The 21,451-nt window shown below is 39.1% G+C and overlaps 2 protein-coding genes across 13 annotated transcripts in view; both read right to left on the bottom strand.

Annotated features, from left to right (window-relative positions):
• LOC109089992 (glutamate receptor 2-like) overlaps positions 1-7,076 on the bottom strand; it is a 39,070-nt gene extending 31,994 nt beyond the window's left edge. For 2 of the 6 annotated variants that reach the window (XM_042716146.1, XM_042716147.1), the window contains exons 1-2: positions 6,769-7,075; positions 6,429-6,569 (exon numbers count right to left, since the gene is read on the bottom strand). In XM_042716146.1, the coding sequence (XP_042572080.1) occupies positions 6,429-6,569; positions 6,769-6,841 (214 nt within the window). In that variant the 5' untranslated portion in view covers positions 6,842-7,075. Of the gene's footprint in view, positions 1-6,428; positions 6,570-6,768 lie in introns of all 6 variants that reach the window. The other 4 variants (XM_042716145.1, XM_042716149.1, XR_006153674.1 and 1 more) reach the window with 3 other exon arrangements.
• A 7,456-nt stretch (positions 7,077-14,532) lies between these two features.
• LOC109075782 (glycine receptor subunit beta-like) overlaps positions 14,533-21,451 on the bottom strand; it is a 35,252-nt gene continuing 28,333 nt past the window's right edge. For 5 of the 7 annotated variants that reach the window (XM_042716150.1, XM_042716152.1, XM_042716155.1 and 2 more), the window contains 2 exons: positions 15,747-15,896; positions 14,533-14,963 (listed from right to left, as the gene is read on the bottom strand). In XM_042716150.1, coding sequence (XP_042572084.1) covers positions 14,667-14,963; positions 15,747-15,896 — 447 coding nt within the window. In that variant the 3' untranslated portion in view covers positions 14,533-14,666. Of the gene's footprint in view, positions 14,964-15,746; positions 15,897-21,451 lie in introns of those variants that run through there. The other 2 variants (XR_006153676.1, XR_006153675.1) reach the window with 2 other exon arrangements.

Consider the following 21,451-nt stretch of genomic DNA (forward strand, 5'->3'; position numbering starts at 1 on the left):
TATTTTTCTGAGAGTGTGGTGGTTGTGTATGTGAGAGAGCCAGATTTAGATTTAGCATAAGTGACAGAGAGATCACTTTATTAATGCTGATCACATTATATATGTGCCAGCAGAAACTGCCATTTAGGTGTGCTTTATGTATATGTATTTTATAGATACAATGCAAATTGAAAATAAACTAAAAATTGTCCTTATAATATTTTACATATATTTATACAATTATTAAAATGATTATTTTTCACAGTATAAATTGGGTCTCATTATCATTCTATTTGGGGGTCTGTGACATCAACAAGTTTAAAAAAACAGGAATGGTAAAATTATCATTTGAGCAAAATTCAATTTTCCCAAAGTTTGGGGTCAGCAAAAAATTTTACTGCTTTTGAAAGACTCTTACTTACCAAGGCCATATTTATTTGATAACAGTAAAACAGTAATTGTTAATATTATCATATTGTTATTTTAATATATTTACCATACTCTGATGGCAAAGCTGAATTTTCAATGGCCATTACTACAGTCTTTAGTATAAAATGATCCAACAGAAATCATTCTTATATGCTGATTTAGTGCTCAAGAAATATTTCTTATAATTATCAACATTGAAAATAGTTGTGCTGCTTAATATTTTATAGAAACAGTGATAACATTTTTTCAGGATTCTTTAATAAATAGAATACTGAAATATTTTGTAACATTATAAATGTCTTCACTATCACTTGTGATTAAATTAATGCATCCTTTACTTAATGTACCCCCCCACCCAAAAAACCCAAAATAAAAAAAACAGTAATGTGCAGTTAGCCTGTCATTAATGAATGGTGGTCTTGTATCAGAATGAAACGGATTATTTTTCAATAATAGCTGTCTGATTGTACATTATAATGTAAATATATAAATACCCTTGAAATATTGATTTGATTTGAAAATGTATATATCATAATGTGACAAGAAATTCATTTAGTTGCCTGGTATAACAGACAGATTTATCATTGAACAAAAAACCTGATCACAATAATGCTGCGATTAACCAACCAGAATCAAGAAATCCACAGAGCTGTTGTGTGTGTTCCAATTGTTGGTCCGTCACAATGGGTTGTTGTTGTATAGTGATAGCATCTCTTAACTGGCGGCAAGCTGGAGGCATAGTATGCTCAGTGTTAACATTAATGTGTTATTCAATCTGACTACTGAAGAAAAGCTGCTGTGTTCCAGGAACACAAACTCTAATATCATCAAGTAATAAGCAAATGGGACTATCCAAAAACAAATATGCTTTTTGAAAATACAGAAAAACAGAGTCTGCTGTACACTAAAGAACATAAAGGATATAATGTTCTGATACAAAATGTATCAGCTACAACAATGCTGAAAACTTTCAAGGGCACATAGTATCTGTCAATAGACTTGGATGGGTCTCCGATGAGTCACTTCAATCACCTCAAGGCCAAAACAGTGATAACAGAGATTGTATGTTACAACATAAATTTGTTTTTCCGCTATGGCAGACCATAAACTGTCTAAACAGTTGGCTTTTCTGGCAAAGAAATTCTTATCATAATGCTTATATATCAGCCACAGAAAATCCTGCTCAATGCCATGTATATATCTGCATGCATTGGTTCTGAAATGAGTAGGTAACGTTCTCACATACAGCTTTTCTTTTTATGTTTTTATAAATCAAATGTAAATTCATGTACCTGTTACACGTAATGTTGCCGCATTTTTCTGATTAGGTGACTATACCTAAACTATCAAAAAAGAAAAAGGAAGATAAAGAAACCAAAAATGTAATCCAGTCGGTGATTTATACACCTGAAAGCTGAATAAATAAGCTTTCCATTGAAGTATGGTTTGTTAGGATAGGACAATATTTGGCCGAGATACAAGTATTTGAAAATCTGAAATTTGAGGGTGCAAAGAAATTTAAATATTGAGAAAATCGGCCTTTAAAGTTGTCCAAGTTAAGTTCTTAGCAATGCATATTACTCATCAAAAATTAAGTTTTGATATATTTATGGTAGGACATTTCGTCCCCTTGGAATTATAAGGTTCTATCTGCATTCCGAGTAGTTTTGAGATATTGAGCTTCAAAGTTTTTGTGTTCCTTTCGACTGTGTAGATAGAACCTTATTGTTTTTTAAATAAAAAGTCCCATAATGTACACAACATTAAAAAAAATCTATCACATAATGTAAATATGTTGACAGAATAATAATATGTGAATAACTCAATTTTGACAAAATTGTCAGATAGAACCTTATAATTCCAAGGGGACGATTTACCAAATATCTTCATGGAACATGATCTTTACTTAATATCCTAATGATTTTTGGCATAAAAGAAAAAATTATAATTTTGACCTATACAGTCTTTTGTTGGCCATTGCTACAAATATATCTGTGCAGCTTAAGACTGGTTTTGTGGTCCAGTGTCACAAATACAATTTGATTTTGTATTTTTACATTAGCAATGTAATTAATATTCTACTTATTAGAACTGATCAGCATAGGTCTCATTTTGTATTTTTTTTTAAGCATTTTTCATTTATTCCAAAATAGTAACTCAAGACAATAACAATTTAAACAATCTATTTAATTGGTGAACTGTCCGCTCTTTTTAATAGTTAACTTTTTTTAGATCATCAAAGCTGGGTAAACACTGGTCATAGACACTGAGATGTACTGTACCTTTACATTCACCAAGCTAATTGCTCGCTAAAAACATGCACGAAAACCAGAGGTGGGATTTATCACATGAACCAAATCTTATCATATCCTATCATATCTATCTAATCATAGCCAATAATTATTAGAATTGATCAGCATAGGTCTCATAGCACGATGCCTCATCTCACATGAGGGGGAGTGAATAAAGTCCTCCTGTAGTGAATCCATGCATTTTTGTAAGAAAAATATCCATATTTCAAACGTAATAAACACCTTTTTCTCACTTCTGTTATCTGTCATATGCAGAAGCCATTCTGGCGGATGACGTAAGACTTCGGCATTGCGTGATTAGTGATGAACGCAGAGAGAGAACAAAACAAAATGCCGGTCATGAATTATAAGTACAAACCGAGGATTTTCAAAGAAAAAATGTCAGAGGATTTCGATGTAAACCAAGAGGAGACTGGTTTTCCTTTGCTAAATTATAAACTTTGCTTCCTTTGCTCCTATAAACAAACTTGCGAGACTAGCATATCTCAGAGAAAAAAAGTGTTTATTACGTTTGAAATATGGTTATTTTTCTTACAAAAACGCATGGATTCACTACAGGAGGCTTTTATTCACATACCCCACCGGAGAGGTGTGAGGCACATTTATTATGAATGCGCGTGCTTTATTTGACAACTTGTGAACTGTTCATTTGCAACACGTGCTGACTACAATGATAGCGCTTGGAATAGACAGGACAATTTTTTATATAACTCCGACTGGATTCGTCTGAAAGAAGAAAGTCATATACAGCTACAGTAGGATGCTTTGAGCGTGAGTAAAACAGTCTAATTTTCATTTTTGGATGAACTAACCTTTTAAGGGGTTTGTTAGAACTCAGCGGGCTCAAGGGTGGCAAGAAAGACAGAGACTCCCACTGTAGCTTTACACACTTTTGTCGCTTTTAGATAGTGTCACTTTTTACTTTTTAATGTTAAATTTTTGTAATATTTTCTTTGCTTTATTTTTGCACTATGAATTATTTTCCCATCCCAATTTTTAAAGAGGCACTTCCTCCTTGCCTCCTCAAAGGAAACACCCCTGATCTGCATGTGGGTAAACAACAGCAAAAGAAATCCCTTGTGTACATTAAACATACAACATTATGTAGGTCTAGGCGTGTTTGCATATAGCAAGACAAAATAATAGGCCTATTCATCTTCCAGGTGCAGTGACTACATTATGTCCTATACTTGCAGGAGAAAAGCAGTAAGCACAGGCCCGCATTCCACACACCTCCTCACAATCAAATGCCCAAGCAATTTTCAAAATATTATGTATGTGTACCCTGAAGTATCATTGAGATTTTCAGTTCATGATGTATGTATCTGTGGGATGGGAATGTGGGGGTGGGCAGGCCATTCGCATGAATCAGCGGCAGTTCATGTTGTTATGACATAGACTTGTCGCAGTGAAGCTCACATCGCAAAGCATCAGTGTTTGACATCAAAGGAGCCATGCACACCGAGAGACAACTCATTCAGGTTAATGGACTGTGTGAAAACTAACGAGGCCAAGCCAGGTGTCTCCACGGCCTATTCAGGTTTGCGCACCTCTTCAGGGACCTCAATCAAGCAATGTGTTTACTTGCTAGTGTAAAATGTTAAAACTGTCATGCATTTGCATAGATTTCTATTTAGAAATTATTGCTTAAAAATATGCAATTGCAATACAATATTATCATTCCTTAAAAGCCTGCAAGTTAGATTCTACTAAATACTAGATTCTACTAAAGAAGTAGTGATGGGAGATTTGACTCATTTTTATGAATCGTTTCTTGTGAACAATTTGTTTCAATGCAGTAGTTTAAACAATTTAATTAATTATGCATTTGCATCATGACATCATAGCATGGTTTTTGACATTCTGACCAAACAGTTTTAAGAATATGTAGCACATAAATATGGCTGTTTTAGTTTTTTTAAAATTCAGCCTGCTGCAAGCATAATTCAGCTTTTTAAGAATTTATATTAAACATAAATTCATTTGTATGCATAGTGATGGACGATCTGACTCATTTCTTTGTTTGAGAACAGTACTGTTTGAAACAAGTATCTTAAAAAGAAAATTCAATTGTTAATCTGTCATGCACAAATTGTAAAAAAAAAAAAAAAAAAAAAAATCCTGACATTCTGGTGTGACATATTATGAATGCTCTAAAACATTTTTTTTTTTTTTATGTTAGTAGCACATACACTATGTTTTTTCCCAAGTTCAGTCTGTTGCAAACATGATTCAACTCATAAATACATATACATATATGTAAATAGCATTTACATTATTAACTAGGCTATACTTTAAAATCTCCAAGATATTTTTATTCATAACATTTTTTTTTTTTTTTTTTTTTGCAATACGTTCAAACAGGTAACTTTTCATCCCATCACACAGCCTACACTCTTTAAAATAAAGTTGCTTCAAAAGGTTCTTCAATCGATGCCATAGAAAAACCATTTTTAGTTCCACAAAGAACCATTCAGTCAAAGGTTCTTTAAAGAACCATTTTTTTCCTGCCTTTTAATAATCTGAAGAACCTTATTTCACCACAAAGAACTTTTGTGAAACAGAAAGGTTCTTCAGATGTTAAATGTTCTTTATGGAACCATTTAGACAGAAGGTTCTTCTATGGAATCGCGAAGCAGCTTTATTTTTAAGAGTGTACTCTCGGTATCAATTCACTCACTGGTTCTCATTTGCTCATTACGAATCCGACATGTTGGAAAGAGACCGTTCTCAGATCAGTGAATCAATTAGTTGTTGACTCGGAACTGCTCGGAACGATTCAGTCCAATCCGTGAACGAATCGTGCAGTCTGATTCGTGAATGAATATTCAGGCCGGTTTTGTGAATCCGTTGAACAGAACCATTGAACAGATTTGACTAGAACGAGTCTGGATGTCGTGTAAGGCCAACAGTTATGAATAATCTTCAAACCCTTTTTACTGACTACTAATAATTAATCGCATTTTGGAATCGTAAAGCGTTTCATGCTTCAGATGTAAGATGCGTGGGGGAGGGACGCGCGCGAGGTCCATTTTTACGCCCTCGTGCCTCGCTTGTCATAACCCCTTAAATTATATATATCGCAGAATAAAATAAAAAAATTCGATCGTAAAACATTCGACAGCGACAAAAGGCACTTAGATACTTTCTGCTGTTTCATTTGGCATCTTATTGTGCAGATGCTGGTAAAACGGGGCCATCTCCTCTCCTCCGTTACTGTGGAAACCATCATCATGCTGCTCCCGAGAATGCCAATTATCACATCCCCCAAAAACTGGTTTATATAACCACTATCTTCCCAATGCATAGTTTGCACATCTAGACAGCCAGAACCAAAATGTGCCACAGTTCAGAATGATTAAAACCAAAGTGCTTGAATGATAAACCGATTGTTTGCCCACAACCAGCCCCCGGTGCTTTTAAGCGTTGCGTAAACAAGTGGATAACACACCAGCGTTAATAATAGAACACATGTATGCAGGCGATAGCTATTCTGCGTTAACTCGAATAAGAATAACGCAAAGAAACTGCCATATAAGGCTCCTGTAATATTTAACACGGCATGACTGGAGGATGAATGAATAATATAGGGAGGGAAACTAGCTGCCTTGTGATCACACCTGTGTGCGTCGGTAAACTAATTCGTATCAACACCCAGATAAGAATTCATGGGGGAAAATAGTGATTAAAAACTCCATGTTGACTTACAGCAATTTGTTATGGCGAAGCTGTTAGCCACCTCCAGGTTATCAATGTGAGGAGTGAGGCGGAATTCGACCGTGCCGAACTGAACCATTCCGATCCGAAACGCGCTGTACTCCTGATCTGCTCCTCTGGGGAACAGGCCTCCTGAGAAAAGAACACATTCAGATGATTCATAATTAAATTATAAGACGAATTACGTCTCATACTCCAAAAATAGACATATTATATAGCTTCATCACGAAAATCTCACATATGAAGACGTTTATCATGTAATTTTGGTTGTCAGACGTTTCAAGTCGAGATGCCTGTGATCTAAAGGCGAAGACAGGTAAAGTGCGCTCACCGATTTGGACGCTTGGAGATCCGCCGAGCGCCAGTCCCCATAACGCGGGGAAGAGGAGACCCGACAAAATCATCGTCTTTTGCTTATCCACGCGACCACATCCACCAAACGCGCACTGTTCACAAAACAGCGAGCACAATATAAAGTCGACACATGTTAAAATTGACCAGAGTTCAAACGCAGAGGCTCTCGACAGACCGCGGTGCTGATGAGGGAAAGAGCGGGCGCGATGATGCGGGAGTCTTGCCCTCCTCCTTTGCGGCTCCGTCCCTGTGAATCGTTTCAACTCAGAGGACACGGTAAGAATACTGATGAAGACGAAAAAAGCCGAGAGGAGCCGAAGCTGCTCTTATTTTGAACGCGCATAGAGAGAGGCGTGCGCTCGCGCAGGGACATTGGCTCAGCTGCTTTGAGGAATTGGATTACGGCTCGTCGATTTTATTCATTAGTTTAATATATGTCGCTTTATTTCTTTTGGTTATGAATTTACTGAATTAGAAAACCCCAAGATGTTCCCTTGCAATCCAATAGGTTTGGGCTCCCCATCTTCTGAAATAACACATAACGAACAGCTTAATCACCTAATAATCAATAACTGACATACTCATTACACATATATAACGGTCTAGAATGGAATCCTTTTTCAGACCATAGACCTTTCGGTGGATAAAAAGATGGAGCAAGGAACCCAGTGTATAATGTTATCCAAAAGGAATAGGCTAGTTCACCTCAAAATTAAAACTTGCTAAAAATATGTATTCACCCATCAGGCCATCCAAGATTTAGATGAGTTTGTTTCTTCATCTGAACAGACTTGGAAATATTTAGCATTGCATCTCACTAACTTTAAACCATTGATTCTGGTCTAAATATGATTCCTCCAGTAAAAAAGTATAGTCTTGTCTGAATCAGGAGAGAAAAATGCACAGATCAAGCACTGTTTAAAACAGGGGTCTCCAAACTTGGTCCTGGAGTGCCGGTGTCCTGAAGTTTTTAGCTCCAAACACTCATGAACCAGCTATCAAGGTCTTGCTATATACTTGAAACTTCCAGGGAGGCTGAGGCAAATTGGAGCTAAACTCCAGGACCGAGTCTGATGACCCCTGGTTTACAATTCCAAAACCATTGTAAACAGACATGTTGGTGGATTTTGATGCGAGAGGAAAACAGGAGATGGACAATTCCGTTGACTTTTCACTTTTTCTCTAAATTCCTCCAAATCTTTTCCAGTGAAGAAACTCAATCTACATCTCAGATGGCCAAATGTTAACAGATCTCAGAGAAATGAGCCAGAATTAGAGCCTGAATCTTGTGAAAGAAAGCCTGGTACTTGTGAGCCTTTTGCATGTAAAGCAAGATATGCATTTTAAATGACCCACTTTTCTAACAATAGTGAAACAGAAAATAAAGTGTAGTTCTAATTTATAACATTGTAATTTAGATCACAGAAGGCATTTATCATATCACAAGACTGTGCATAGATTTTAAGCCACGAGAATGGCACAGTATCAGTATACAGTCAATTATAAATAAACCATTGATTTTACAAAACAACAACAGGTTTAAATATTGAAGGAGACTCTAGATTTTGTTCAATAAATCTGGCTATTCAAAATCTGCAAGCGTCTAAGTAGTTCCCAGGATGACCAGCAGAGAGTAGTGAAGTGCTGTGGAAGTCTAACCCTACAAATGCTGAATCCACCTAAATCTACCTAAATCCACAGTTCAGTTCTAACCCTGATCAAACACACCAGTCTGTAATTATCAGGTGCTCCTGGGGCTAGTTGTTCAAAACGTTTAATCTAAATCAGAATTTGGAAATCTCACGTTTTGCCATCCTGGATCAGGTAACCCATCTTATTTTTGTGCCAGTTTGTAAAGCAATATTGGATTGCATCACCTTGATCCAGATACACACTTTTTCAGATTTCTAAATCTGGATTACTAGTGCTCTACAGAACCCCTAAAGGGACATGGGTGATGGAAAAAAAATTAGTAGTTTTGCAACTTGTCACTGGTCCATCTCTGATGATTGTGCCAATGCAGTTTATAATAAGTGATTAAAAAAACAAACAAACATTAAATTAAACATAATTTTTTGTTTGATATTGACAGCTCTTTGGGCATATATTACGTTACAAATATTATATATATATATTTTTTTGGACCTGTTTTAAACTATTATTAAATTTTTGTTCCTGAAATCCAACCTTCTGCTGGGATCCGAATAATTGTTTTTTTTTTTTTTTTTTTTTTTTTTTTTTTTCAAAAGTATCCCAAAATTTTGAACAGTACAAATTGAGGATTACATCCAGATCAAAACCAAGATTGGATTTTGTGATCTAATCTGAATTCAGAATACTTTTTTCCTTTTGAACAACCCATTTTCAAGGTTTGATCCAATCCGAGGGACAAAATCTGATCAGATTATTTTTGAACAACTGAACCCTGAAGATCATTAGTAGTTGGTTTAGTTGTGATTGATAAGGGTTGGAACTTTGCAGAGAGTTAGATTTCTAGGACCATGAATGGGAACCCCTGCACTAGTACAAAAGTTAAATTCTTTTCATAAATATGCTATTTATGAATAGCATAAGATAAAGCCAGGATCAATTTTTATTGTAACTATGGACTATGTTGATGAGAGTGATGTAGAAGTTCCCTTTCAGTCAGTCACGTTCGACGTTATGTCAGTGACTGATGAATTGGGATCTCACTAGAGCCAATAAGTGTTGGTGTAGGATCTTTGCGTCGCACCCTCTGGTGTTCCGTGATGAGGTGGCTGAGGCCTTGGACAGGGTGGGGTCTAGCATTTAATTCGGGCCTCCGACAGATGACAGGATGTGGATCACCGCATCGGGGATGAGCTAGGCTCTGGAGATGAAGACTCGGCTGCACTGCCTCCGTCAGGAAAGGTGGCGTTGCCTGAGTCAGATCCAGAGCTGACTGCTATGCTTTCCCAGGCCGCTGAGAGTGTCAGGTTGCAAAGGAAAGCCCCCATCTCCTGAACGCTTGAGTATGGTCGGTTTGTTATTGGGGGTGATTCAGTCTGGTGGATGTTAGGAGGCTGGATGTTTGGTTCTTGGTGGAGGTGCATGAAGAAGTCACTAGATCTTGGAAGGCACCTTTTTCTGCCCGAAATAGAGTTAGTGCTTCTTCCATCCTCACTGCCCTCGACGATGGGGTGGCTAAAGGGTATATGGGATCCCCCCATTCGAGCGCGCTATTGCGATGCAGCTCTGTCCGCAAAGTGCCGCCGCCTGGCTGGGTAATCCATGCTTCCCATTCAGAGCTTGTAAGTTCTCATCTGCTCTAACGGCCGAGGCTTACAGAACTGCTAGACAGGCCGCCTCCGCCCTGCACGCCATAGCCCTCCTGCAAGTCTACCAGGCTAAGGTGTTGAAGCAGCTGCACGAGGGCAGTTCTGACCCAGGGGTAATGCAGGAACTGCGACAGACCTTGCCCTTCGGCCGACGAAAGAAATGGCGCGGTCCCTCGGTCAGATGATGTCCACCCTGGTGGTCCAGGAACGCCACCTTTGGCTGAACCTGGCATATATGAGGGAGGCCGACAAACACTGTTTCCCCGTTTCCCCGATCTCCAAGGCCGGCCTCTTCGGCGACGCGGTGGAAAGCTTTGCCTAACAGTTCTCTGCCGCACAGAAGCAGATGGAGGTGATCAGACACATCCTGCCCCAGCGGCCTGCTGCTGTCATCACCCCGTCACCGGCTGCAGTCTCTCCGCCCGCTCATCGCAGAGGGCGCCCTCCTGCTGCCTCCACCTCCACTCCAGCTTGGCCTCTGCAGCAGCATTCACACCAGCCGCAGTGTGGAGCTGGCAGCAGGAAAGCGGCGCAGCCTGTCTCTGCCCCTGCCAGGCCCGTAAAGCGCCAGAGCAAGCGCCGTTCCTGAGCCAGGTGACCCAGAGACTCTGGATCCTGCTCTTCAGGAGATGGTGACCTCACCACTCCTTCCCCCGGAGGAGGGCCGGATGGAGAATCTTTTGTTCCCATTTTGTTTTGTTCCACCACTGACTCCGCCGCCAGTGGTACCCAAACATTCAACAAAAGAGCAGTTTCCTGTTTCTCTGGGTCCCAAAAGGGCCAGGATGGCAGTGTGTGAGTCACAGTCTCAACATTCCCGTCCCCCTCTCCTTTCGCCAGGTAAGTGCTGCACCGCACAGTCAGACCCCCTTCTGGGACACTGTGCCTTCCTGGTCGGGTCCCTTGCTCCACCTTGCTGCCCCACTGCGGGTACATCGGTGGTTCCCCTAGTCCCGCTTGTTTGGTTTCTGGGGGCCTGGCTAGCACTCCCAAGACCATCTCGCTGGCTCACAAGAACCATCAGACTCAGCTATGCGATTCCGTTCGCCCGGCATCCTCCCAAGTTCAGGGGCATTCGGTTCACCTCTGTGGTGAACAAGGATGCTTCCGTCTTGCAAGCGGAAATTGCAGTCCTGCTGGCAAAGGATGTGAAAGAGCTGGTCCCTCCAGCCGATATGAAGTCAGGGTTTTACAGCCTCTACTTCATTGTACCCAAGAAAGGCAGTGGGTTAAGGCCAATCCTGGACCTGCACGCTCTGAACCGGGCCATCACAGACTCCTGTTCAGGATGTTCACGCAGAAATGTATTTTTCAATGCGTTCGTTCACATGATCAACCTGAAGGACGCGTACTTTCATGTTCAATCCTCCCTTGACACAGGCCATTTCTCTGCTTTGGGTTCGAGGGGTGAGCATGGGCCCTTAATGCAAGTGTCCAGGCATGTTGTTGTCTCAACAGATGCCTCTGCCATAGGCTGGGGTGCCACATGCAATGGGCATGCAGCATCAGGCTCCTGGACCGGGCCTCAACTGCAGTGGCATATCAATTGCCTCGAGTTGCTAGCAGTATGGCTTGCTCTGCACCACTTCAAATCCCTGCTACATGACAAGCACAAACTGGTCTGGAAGGCCAATACTAAGACCGTTGCGTACATTAACCACCAGGGTAGTCTACGCTCCCATCGCATGTCGCAACTCACACGCCATCTCCTCCTTTTGAGTCAGAAGCATCTGAGGTCGCTTTACGTCATTCACATCCCAGGTGAGCTTAATTGTGTAGCCGACAAGCTCTCACGTCAGCCCACCCTTCCGAGAGAATGGGGACTCCACCCCAAGACAGTCCAGCTGATCTGGAGGCGCTTCGGGGACGCTCCAGTAGACCTGTTTGCCTCTCTGGACATGTCCGACTGCCAGCTGTTCATGGATGGGCTGGCACACAGCTGGCCTTGGGGCCTACGCAAGTATGAGCCTTCTTGCACAGATGTTGTGCAAGGTCAGGGAGGATGAGGAGCAGGTCCTCTTAGTAGCGCCGTACTGGCCCAGTCAGACTTGGTTCCCAGAACTGATGCTCCTCGCGACAGCCCCTCCTTGGCATATTCCTTTGAGGAAGGACTATGGCACCCGCGCCCGGACCTGTGGAATCTCCATGTGTGGTCTCTGGATGGGACGCAGAGGTTCTAGGTGATCTACCTCCAGCGGTAGTAAACACCATCACTTCAGCTAGATCGCCCTCTATGAGGCACGCCTACGTGCTGAAATGGAACCTGTTTGTCGGCAGGAAGACCCCCATAGATGCCCAATTGTGGTCGTGCTCTCCTTCCTGCAAGAAGGGCTGGAGCGAAGGCTGTCTCCCTCCACCCTCAAAGTGTATGTTGCCGCTATAGCCGCACATCCGCTTTGCGGATACATATATACACACACACACGGTTGGAAATGTACAAAATATCTCCATGAAAGATGATCTTTACTTTTGATCTTGATTTTTGGGATAAAAGAAAAATCAACAATTTTGACCCATACAATGTATTGTTGGCTATTGCTACAAATATACCCATGTGACTTTTGACTGGTTTTGTGGTCCAGGGTCACATATGCTTAGGGTTAGGATTAGGGTTTGGCTTAGTGTTACTTGCATGTAATTATGCATAATTTATTGTTATTATAATTTTAAGTATTTAACTTATGTAACAAGGACACTGTAAAATAAATTGTTACTGAATATTATTATAAGAATATGAAGCCAGATAAAACAGCAAATTTACTGACAGTGATTTCACTCATTAGAATAATCAAATCACTTTGCAGACATTTTTCATCAAAAAAGATTTAGTTGTATGATAAACCATGATACTCAATTTCCCCACTTTTCCAATGTTTGTATGTACTGTATATGTAGTCCTACAACTGGGGTTCAATGTTACAGATGTGTTAATTTTGCTTCAAAGGAAAAATATGTCTATATCTGAGTAGGCCTGGATGTGATATTTTGCAAAATGCGTATATTATATGTGTTGAAGAGGTTGACAACATACATATTTAACACATCCAAATAGTGTTGCACAATGGACATAGACTTTAATTAGGTCAATATTAACATTCTACAATCCTAAAATCCCAGTTTTACAAGCATAATTATTTATTTCGTATTTAACTTGTTTTGTATCTTTGAGGAAAGTGCTTGCAAGAAAGTCATACTGTAAAACTGTAAGTATTTGTTTTTCATTCTGCATAAAATGAAATACTGCAACAGAGCCGTTGTCATGGCACTGACCATGTGTCTTGTTTTCAGGTGGCTGCACACAAGAATCAACACAAGTGCAGCGTAAATATGGCTAAATATATGCAGAAATTTAAGATATATGCAAGAAAGTAATATATATGCAATATACAGTACAATGCAAAAAAGATAAGATTAATTACTCAAATGTTCAAAAGAGGTTTTAAATGCTACTTAAATCAGTATGGATTTACTACAATGACACAACTGCATTTGGATACAGTTTAAGTATTAAGCATTGAATCAAAGCACGTCAATGGGAGATTTTGACTAAAATAATAAATAAAAGGTCTTTGTATGTTTTGTTTGTATACGTTTGTACATTAAGCTTCTTGAAAAAATTGTAGATGTTTAGTGTTGGGGTTTCAAAACAAATTCTGAACAAAATATAAACAGCAAACATCTGATCATCCAAAATAAAACAGACAACAGAATGTAGCTGATAAAGGATTTTTACTGTATGGCTTGATAAAAGCAGTTAATTACATTCTTATTACAGACTCATATGCAATAAGCTCATTATGAATAGCCTACTACATGCTGTCTGTGTCAAGATCTGACACAGTCTATCCTGCCATAAGGCTTTTTTTTGCCTGAGTTTATAAACAATAGACATTTATGGATGTTTTGGCATGGAACATCATGAAGAGAATCGCTATCTAGCACTTTGGCCAAACATGGCTGAAAACACTGTCTGTAAAGTCATGCTACAAAGTTTGCTCATATTTAAGCTACACATTTCATAAAAGCGACTTGTAAGGAGAAATACAAATAACGCAGGACTATTTAACTGGCAGACCAAAATAACAGACATTAAAGAATGAAAATGATAAACATTTCGACAATTTGTTCATGCTTTATTATCACCCTCATCAACATAAAAGCACACACACACACACACTTACCGTGCGTTCACACCGCCACCGGCGAGAGCGTCAAAATTACCTCTGGCCGCCCTGCCAACAATGCTGTAGAAAGATTCATCGACTCTATGACGATCTTAGACTTGGTCTTGTATTTAAAGGAAACAAGCATGACCACAAGTAACGATTAAGTTAAACTCATAGTAAAAATTGATAGACAAAAAGAACTTAATTATAGTTACATGTTTACTAACGAAATAAACCAATAAAAGCCGTGTGATGTGTTTTTGTGTTCATGGTTAAGTGCATGGTTAAGTGCTAACTTAGTCAAACTGCACATAACTAAGAATCTATTTTAGAAATGTGATTTTCTAACTAATGAACTAATGTGGTCAGAAAATGCTACGGTGTGAATGCACGGTTACACTCTGTCATGGTCACAGGTAGACAGACCAGTAAATAACATTGAAGAAAAGAAAGGTGAAAGGGAACAGAGCTCGAGCATAGAGATCAACCTGTTTAGCAGCAGACGGGATGACGGGTTTTGGAGGTGGCGGCTTCTTGTTGTTCTTGTTCTGTGATTTGCCGGCAGCATCTGTGACCTCAATGGGCTTGCCATAACAGTCGAAGTTTGAGAGTTCGAAATCTCGTGGGAGAGAACCGACAATGCTGAAATCATTTGAGCGCAGATCAGATTTTGAAGTACACACCTTCTTACAGCGGTTTTCCACAACCTACACAAACATAAACCACACAAAAAATAATCAAATACATACAAGAAAATCTATCTATCTATCTATCTATCTATCTATCTATCTATCTATCTATCTATCTATCTATCTATCTATAAAAATAATGAAATACATACAAGAAAATCTATCTCTATCTTTGTGTTACTGTGTTAATCTAACAAAGTAAATAACAAGTTAAAACCTGTCTCCACAAGAATTGTTTTGTCAGTTCGGTCAGTTAACTGCTAAATGATAAATGTATGATTGGAGCCCTATATTTTATTCCAAAGGTGACCAGTTTCTCATGAACGTCAGTCTCCATGGAAGCCATTGCAGTTATCCTCGCAAGACATTTTCCTTAAATATTGTTTGTAATATGACCTCTCCCCCTCACACATACACACATGCAAGTACACACACACACTTGTGAACCCCTGTGCTGCTCTGTCATAGCTTCAGGCCTTGGTGCTGTCTGGTTACATTACTCTCAGGCCCCCAGATTCCTCTGCTCTTCTCTGCACCCATGTTCCACTGAGCATACTCAGAGCAGTAGACTCAATTACAGCCATTTCATCTCCCCATATACCCATTAACACACACACACACACACACACACACACACACACACACACACACACACACACATACACATCCTACATAGAGAGAACAGTCACCCACAAACAAGTACATATAATAAATACACACATTTTTTCTTCATAAAGACAAAACACATGAATGCACACATCCATCTTACTTAAAGGAATACACGTGCATACACACACTGACCTGTAGTGTGCTGACATGTATAGGTGTCCCACCAGTGCCATTGGCACTGTTAGTTTTAGCTGGTGTCTTGTTCTCTTTTTCTCTTTCTTTTTCTTTCTGAGCCATTTTTATCTTCTCTTCCTCAATGCGCTTGGGACTGTTTAGCATCACCTGGGACACAGCACACAGAAAGAGCAAATTCGTGCAATGCAAATGCTCCCTTATGACCTCTGAAAACCAAAGAACATCATAAGAAAATACTGAACAACAATATGAATAGTAAAATGTTGCATGATTCCATTAATCTATGAAAATTATGCCATACTTTAAAGCAAGGCCCTTTATGTCAGGCATCATGTTTTCCTTGTGCAATTTAAATAAAGAGACATGACACTCCCCCATCTTCCACTGGTCAGACAAATGTGTTTGCACTCTTATGCCACACATTTTGTACGAATACCATTACATAAAAGGTCAAATGAAGTGGCATTTGTTTAAAAGTAAATTTTTAGCTAGACATTTGACAAAAATAAGTTTGATATTTGGACACTTTCTGGCTGTTACACTGCTCATATTAATATAATAGACTACACCAGAGATAGTCTTTATATAAGCTTTAGATAAGCCTTTATGCAATTACACCAGTGTGAACCTGGGGAAAACTTAATAATACCGTGAACAGTAATTAAGTAATTATAAAAATAATTAAAGTTCAGATCCAGACACCACTTGGTATCTAATGCAATGAAATTCATACACTTTTAAGTTTAGCTTAAGTGTCCTAGTAAGAAATACTGTACATTCAAATAAAATGTCCAATTTAATATAATTTTAGCCCCAGTGTTTATACAGTAGCAAACTTCTAGTCTTTTCTCTCTGTTATATTGATTGCTCAAACATGTCTCTACTGACAGAAATCATATTGCACTCAAATTAAAAGAAACTGGGCATTTAAAAAGATAAATAAATATTACTGCTTTGCTGATTTTTCCTTGAGAGAATTCATATATAAAAATATATTGATTCACATACACAATCATTGTCAAAATAATTTCAGGTAATTTTCAAACACTTTTCATATTTCTGCGTTTTCAGCACAAAATTAGGAATACATTATTCTGTAATTGCAGAATGTAAATTGCAGTGTTATACCCCAGTTTTCCAGGATTGATAGACAATGTTAACCGCAGGAACTGTATATCTGTTTCATAGTTCAGGAGGAGTTCATTGTTCCTTAGTAAGGCATTTTTGTTGCGGTCTCTGTTCTCTTTCATAGGTTCACTCGATGCTGCGTAGCTATGATGCAATAGGAATGGGCTCTGGGTGTGCCGATTGTCTAAAGCCCGTATAGAATCACACTAAATCATTGGCTGATGTCACAGGCACCGCCTCAACGTTCTTACGTCTCCATCCTTATACTGGCGAATAGGGCTGGGTTTTGACACAAATTTCACGATTCGATACGATTCTCATTCACATGCTTTCGATTCGATTCGATTACCAATCTGATTCGATTCGATTCAATATCGATTATTTTGAAAATATACCAGGTACAGTAGGCCTACTTGCCAAATTTTCTCAAGGAAAAAAAATCTCTCAACTAATGCTGTAAAATATACATGAGTCATTTGGTACTACATTACTATAATATTGAAGGTTAAATTTGACTGATTTGTGAGCTATAGCAAACAACTGTTAAAACTGCACAATGAAGTTTTTAAAATAATAAAGTTACAATTACATAATATTTCTACTTCAATTCGTATATTTTAAATATAAAAATTTAAATGGTGGCTGTGATAAAAAAAATATGGATTTATTCAAACATAAATTAAAAATAAGAACAATAAAAATTATAATGAATATGTTATATGGTACATATATTTAGCAAAATACCCCTCTCTACTGTTTATTTTTCTGGCTGACTAATGAGTTTATGATCACCGAATATGTTTGTTTTCTGAGGTAAATGTGACGTTACGTGACATTGTTTACAAGTCTTTATATTGACATATTTGCGCGGCTGAAACACTGATTGAGCGATTACATGAGACAGGATACAGATTGTAAAGTTGTACTCTTTCTTTTAACTTTCCTTCGGATGTTTAGTCATGACTCATGTTTATTTTGTGCTGAAACTGGTATTAATGTGGAGGATATGATTAGTTCACGTGTGCCTTGCGCTGCTGCATCTGTTGAACTGAGGCGCTACAGCGATCTGTCACTCCACATTAAACAGCACCAAAACGGCATTTTTTGTTTGAATACTGCAATACAATGGACATAAATTGAAACCTGAGACTTTGTTTCATTTTAAAAGCACCAAAGCACAATGCTTATTGCGATCTATTGGATGGGAAGTGCCCTTCAATATTCCGTCCATTAACTGAAAACAGATTCATTAGATTAATTGATTCTTGGGTTTTAAGAATCGATATCGTTCCGCAAAAAAGAGAATCGATTAATATCAAGATATCAATATTTTTTACAAAGCCCTACTGGCAAATGTGCTATCTGCTCTTCAGATTTCTCTGCCTTCATGAAGCGGCCATTTTAGCCCTTCTGTTGTGGTTTTTCTGGCACGATATTCGGATTGTTTTTCATTGAGCTTTCTTCATTTGCCGTGACGTTATGTGTTGTGTTGTGTGGTGTGATGTGGCATAGTATGGTGACCCATACTCGGAATTCGTGCTCTGCTTTTAACCCATCCAAAGTGCACACACACAGCAGTGAACACACACACCACCGTGAACACACACCCGGAGCAGTGGGCAGCCATTTATGCTGCAGCGCCCGGGGAGCAGTTGGGGGTTCAGTGCCTTGCTCAAGGGCACCTCAGTCGTGGTATTGAGGGTGGAGAGAGCGCTGTACATTCACTCCCCCCACCTACAATTCCTGCCGGCCCGAGACTCGAACTAACAACCCTGGAGTGCAATTTGGATTGGGTAACCATTAGGCCACGACTTCCCTTTTTTTTTTTTTTTTTTTTTTTTTTGCACTTCAGCGACTGTGATAATGGAACTCTGCTCTCCTTGCAGTGAATTGCCAGGAAGTTTTGTCGCTGCCAGCTGCTGTGTTCTTGCTCCATTGCGTGCGACGACCCACCCTGTAAGTGTGTTAAGTGTCTGGGTTTTTTCGCATGTGCACGAGGCGGCTTACGGTGCTTCTAAATGTAAATTCTGTGAAAACCTCTGTCTCAAAACCCTCCGCACTAGACTTGCGGTTCTTGAGAAGGAGTCATCCGTTTTTCCCCATTACGTTCCGGAAGCCACCTCCATGATACACGACCTGGGGTTTGGATGTGGAGCTCGAGTCTATCTAGATCGAGGAAATGGTCCTCGCCCCTTTGTCTCTCTCATGCGCAGATTCGCCGGTGGAATTCTCGCATGATTATTTATGCCTAAGTCCGGAGGTGGTCGAAATGATTTCCTTCGGGCTAGAGGATGTTTTGTACACCGCGGTATCCGACTCTGAAGATTTCAGGCCTACTTCAGCTGACGCTCTCTCACCTAGCGGCCACGAAGCGCAGCCTTCTGCGGTCTACTCGGAGCTTGTAGACGTGCTGGCGCGGGCCATATAGAAGCTCTCTATTGATTGGCCCGATGAGCCCCACGAATCCCAGTCGTCTAAGCTCCACTAGCGGTTTCTGAGCAGCCTAAATTCAAGGCCTGCTTGGAGAAAGCTGCCCTTTTTCAGCGATCTGCATAATGAGATCTCCAGATTCTGGAAGCAGCCATTTTCCACCTGCCTAACACAACTTCCAGCTATTTTTAGCTGTAAAAAACTGCTCATTTTGCTGCTTGATATTACAAATTGGTGTCTTATTATATTATTTTTGTGTATTATCTATATATACATACATATATATATATATATATATATATATATATATATATATATATTTTTATATTTTTTTTTTTTTACTTTGGCTCTTTTGGAAAATATGCATTGAGCAAAAATAAAAAATTGCCTCTTTGATCAAAAAGGTTTCCGACTCCTGCCCTAGAGGATATTTGTGTAGCGGCAGGATGGTACTCGATGGCAGCATCGAGTGAACCTATGAAAGAGAACATCTCGGGTTACTTGCGTAACCATGTTCTCTGAGTAGGGAACAAGATGCTGCATCTGCTGCCAAGCTCCTTGCGCTGCCGACATAAGGTCTTTTTAGGCAAAGAAATCTGAGGAGCAGATGGCACGTTCGCCAGTATAAGGATGGCGACATAAGAGCATCGAGGAGGTGCCCGCGCCATCAGCCAAAGAATTGCTGTGATTCCATACACGTCAACGTTTTTCTCCCCCATTTAAGGAATAGTTATATAAGTTATGTTGGGTTCTGGGATAAAGTTTTAAAATTCGAAGTCAAACACAGGTTAGAAATTCTTACAATGTGGCCCAAAACACATGGAGATATAAGACTCGAGTGAGAACACATCAGTATACTGCTACATAAGCAGATATTTATTACAAACTATGGCAAACTGTTTAATAATCATTTAAAGCCCACAGTTTCAAGAACTATATTAAAAAACTTTTTTGTGGTTATTATTGTGTTTATTAATATTTTTGTATTTTATTTTTATTAATTCAAGCTGCAAAAAGTATTAAAATAGCATTTAATTATATGTGTTTTTAGAATACATAAAAACTATAACTATGAATTACACCTCGGAAAGACAGGAATCTGCCATTTTACACCAAAATTCGGTGTCACTACAGAATGTTATTAAAAAATATAATTTTGAATGTAGCTGAAATGTAAATAAAATTTTCACTGTGGTGAAAATGTTTATATTACGGAAAATGACAAAAATAACAATAATAATGGCAAAAGTGTTTTTCCACTTTTGGATATTGTTAGTAGTAAAATAAACTGAGATATTTATGTATTTTAAGTAAGGAGAGGTGGGTAGTAACGAGTTACATTTACTTCGTTACATTTACTCAAGTAATTTTTTGGGGTAACTAATACTTTTGGAGTATATTTAAAGATGGGTACTTTTACTCTTACTCAAGTAAATTTTTGGGGAAAAATCTGTATTTTTACTGTGTTACTGTGGGCGACGCTCCTCTCATTACTTTATCTTAATCTAATATAAGTCATAAATGCTTCAGTTTATTCAAAACGCGCTGTCTACTTTTCTCTGGGCAATGAGCGATGCCCATTAGCGAATGATTCATTCTTCTGAGTCAATTCTGTTCAAAGTCTTGATCAAACCAGTTGGCTAACCAGTGAATTGGTTCGTGAATCAGTTTGAATGATTCATTCAGTTCCCTGCCGCGCAAGCTGAGCGTCTGAAATGGTTCACTCAGAGTTGTAACAGAAAGTTTAAGAACATCAAGAGTGTTGAAGACGTGGCTTTGGATCTGCACTGAATTGAAAGCAAACCTGCAAAGGCTATTGTTTGTTAGCGATGAAGATCTTTATTAGATGAACACCGTGTGTGCTGTCTACTGTCAGGTATAACTTAGGCTACACTCAATTACAGTACACGATACCACTATAACATTAGTTTGTTGTACGTGTAACTTATAACAGAGGGGAGCCAAGTTGAATGCAGCTTCCAAAAGACAAAAAATAGCCGATTAATATTTTCTATATTTGATACAATCACACCGGCGTGAGAACGTTCAGCGAGTCATATCATCAGCTGATAAATTCAGATCTGTGTTCGCTGGCTGGTGCTGAGCCATAGACAGACGCGTTTTTACAGCACTGCTCATTATAA

This window comes from Cyprinus carpio, chromosome B1 (genome assembly GCF_018340385.1).
Source record: "Cyprinus carpio isolate SPL01 chromosome B1, ASM1834038v1, whole genome shotgun sequence".
NCBI lineage: Eukaryota > Metazoa > Chordata > Actinopteri > Cypriniformes > Cyprinidae > Cyprinus > Cyprinus carpio.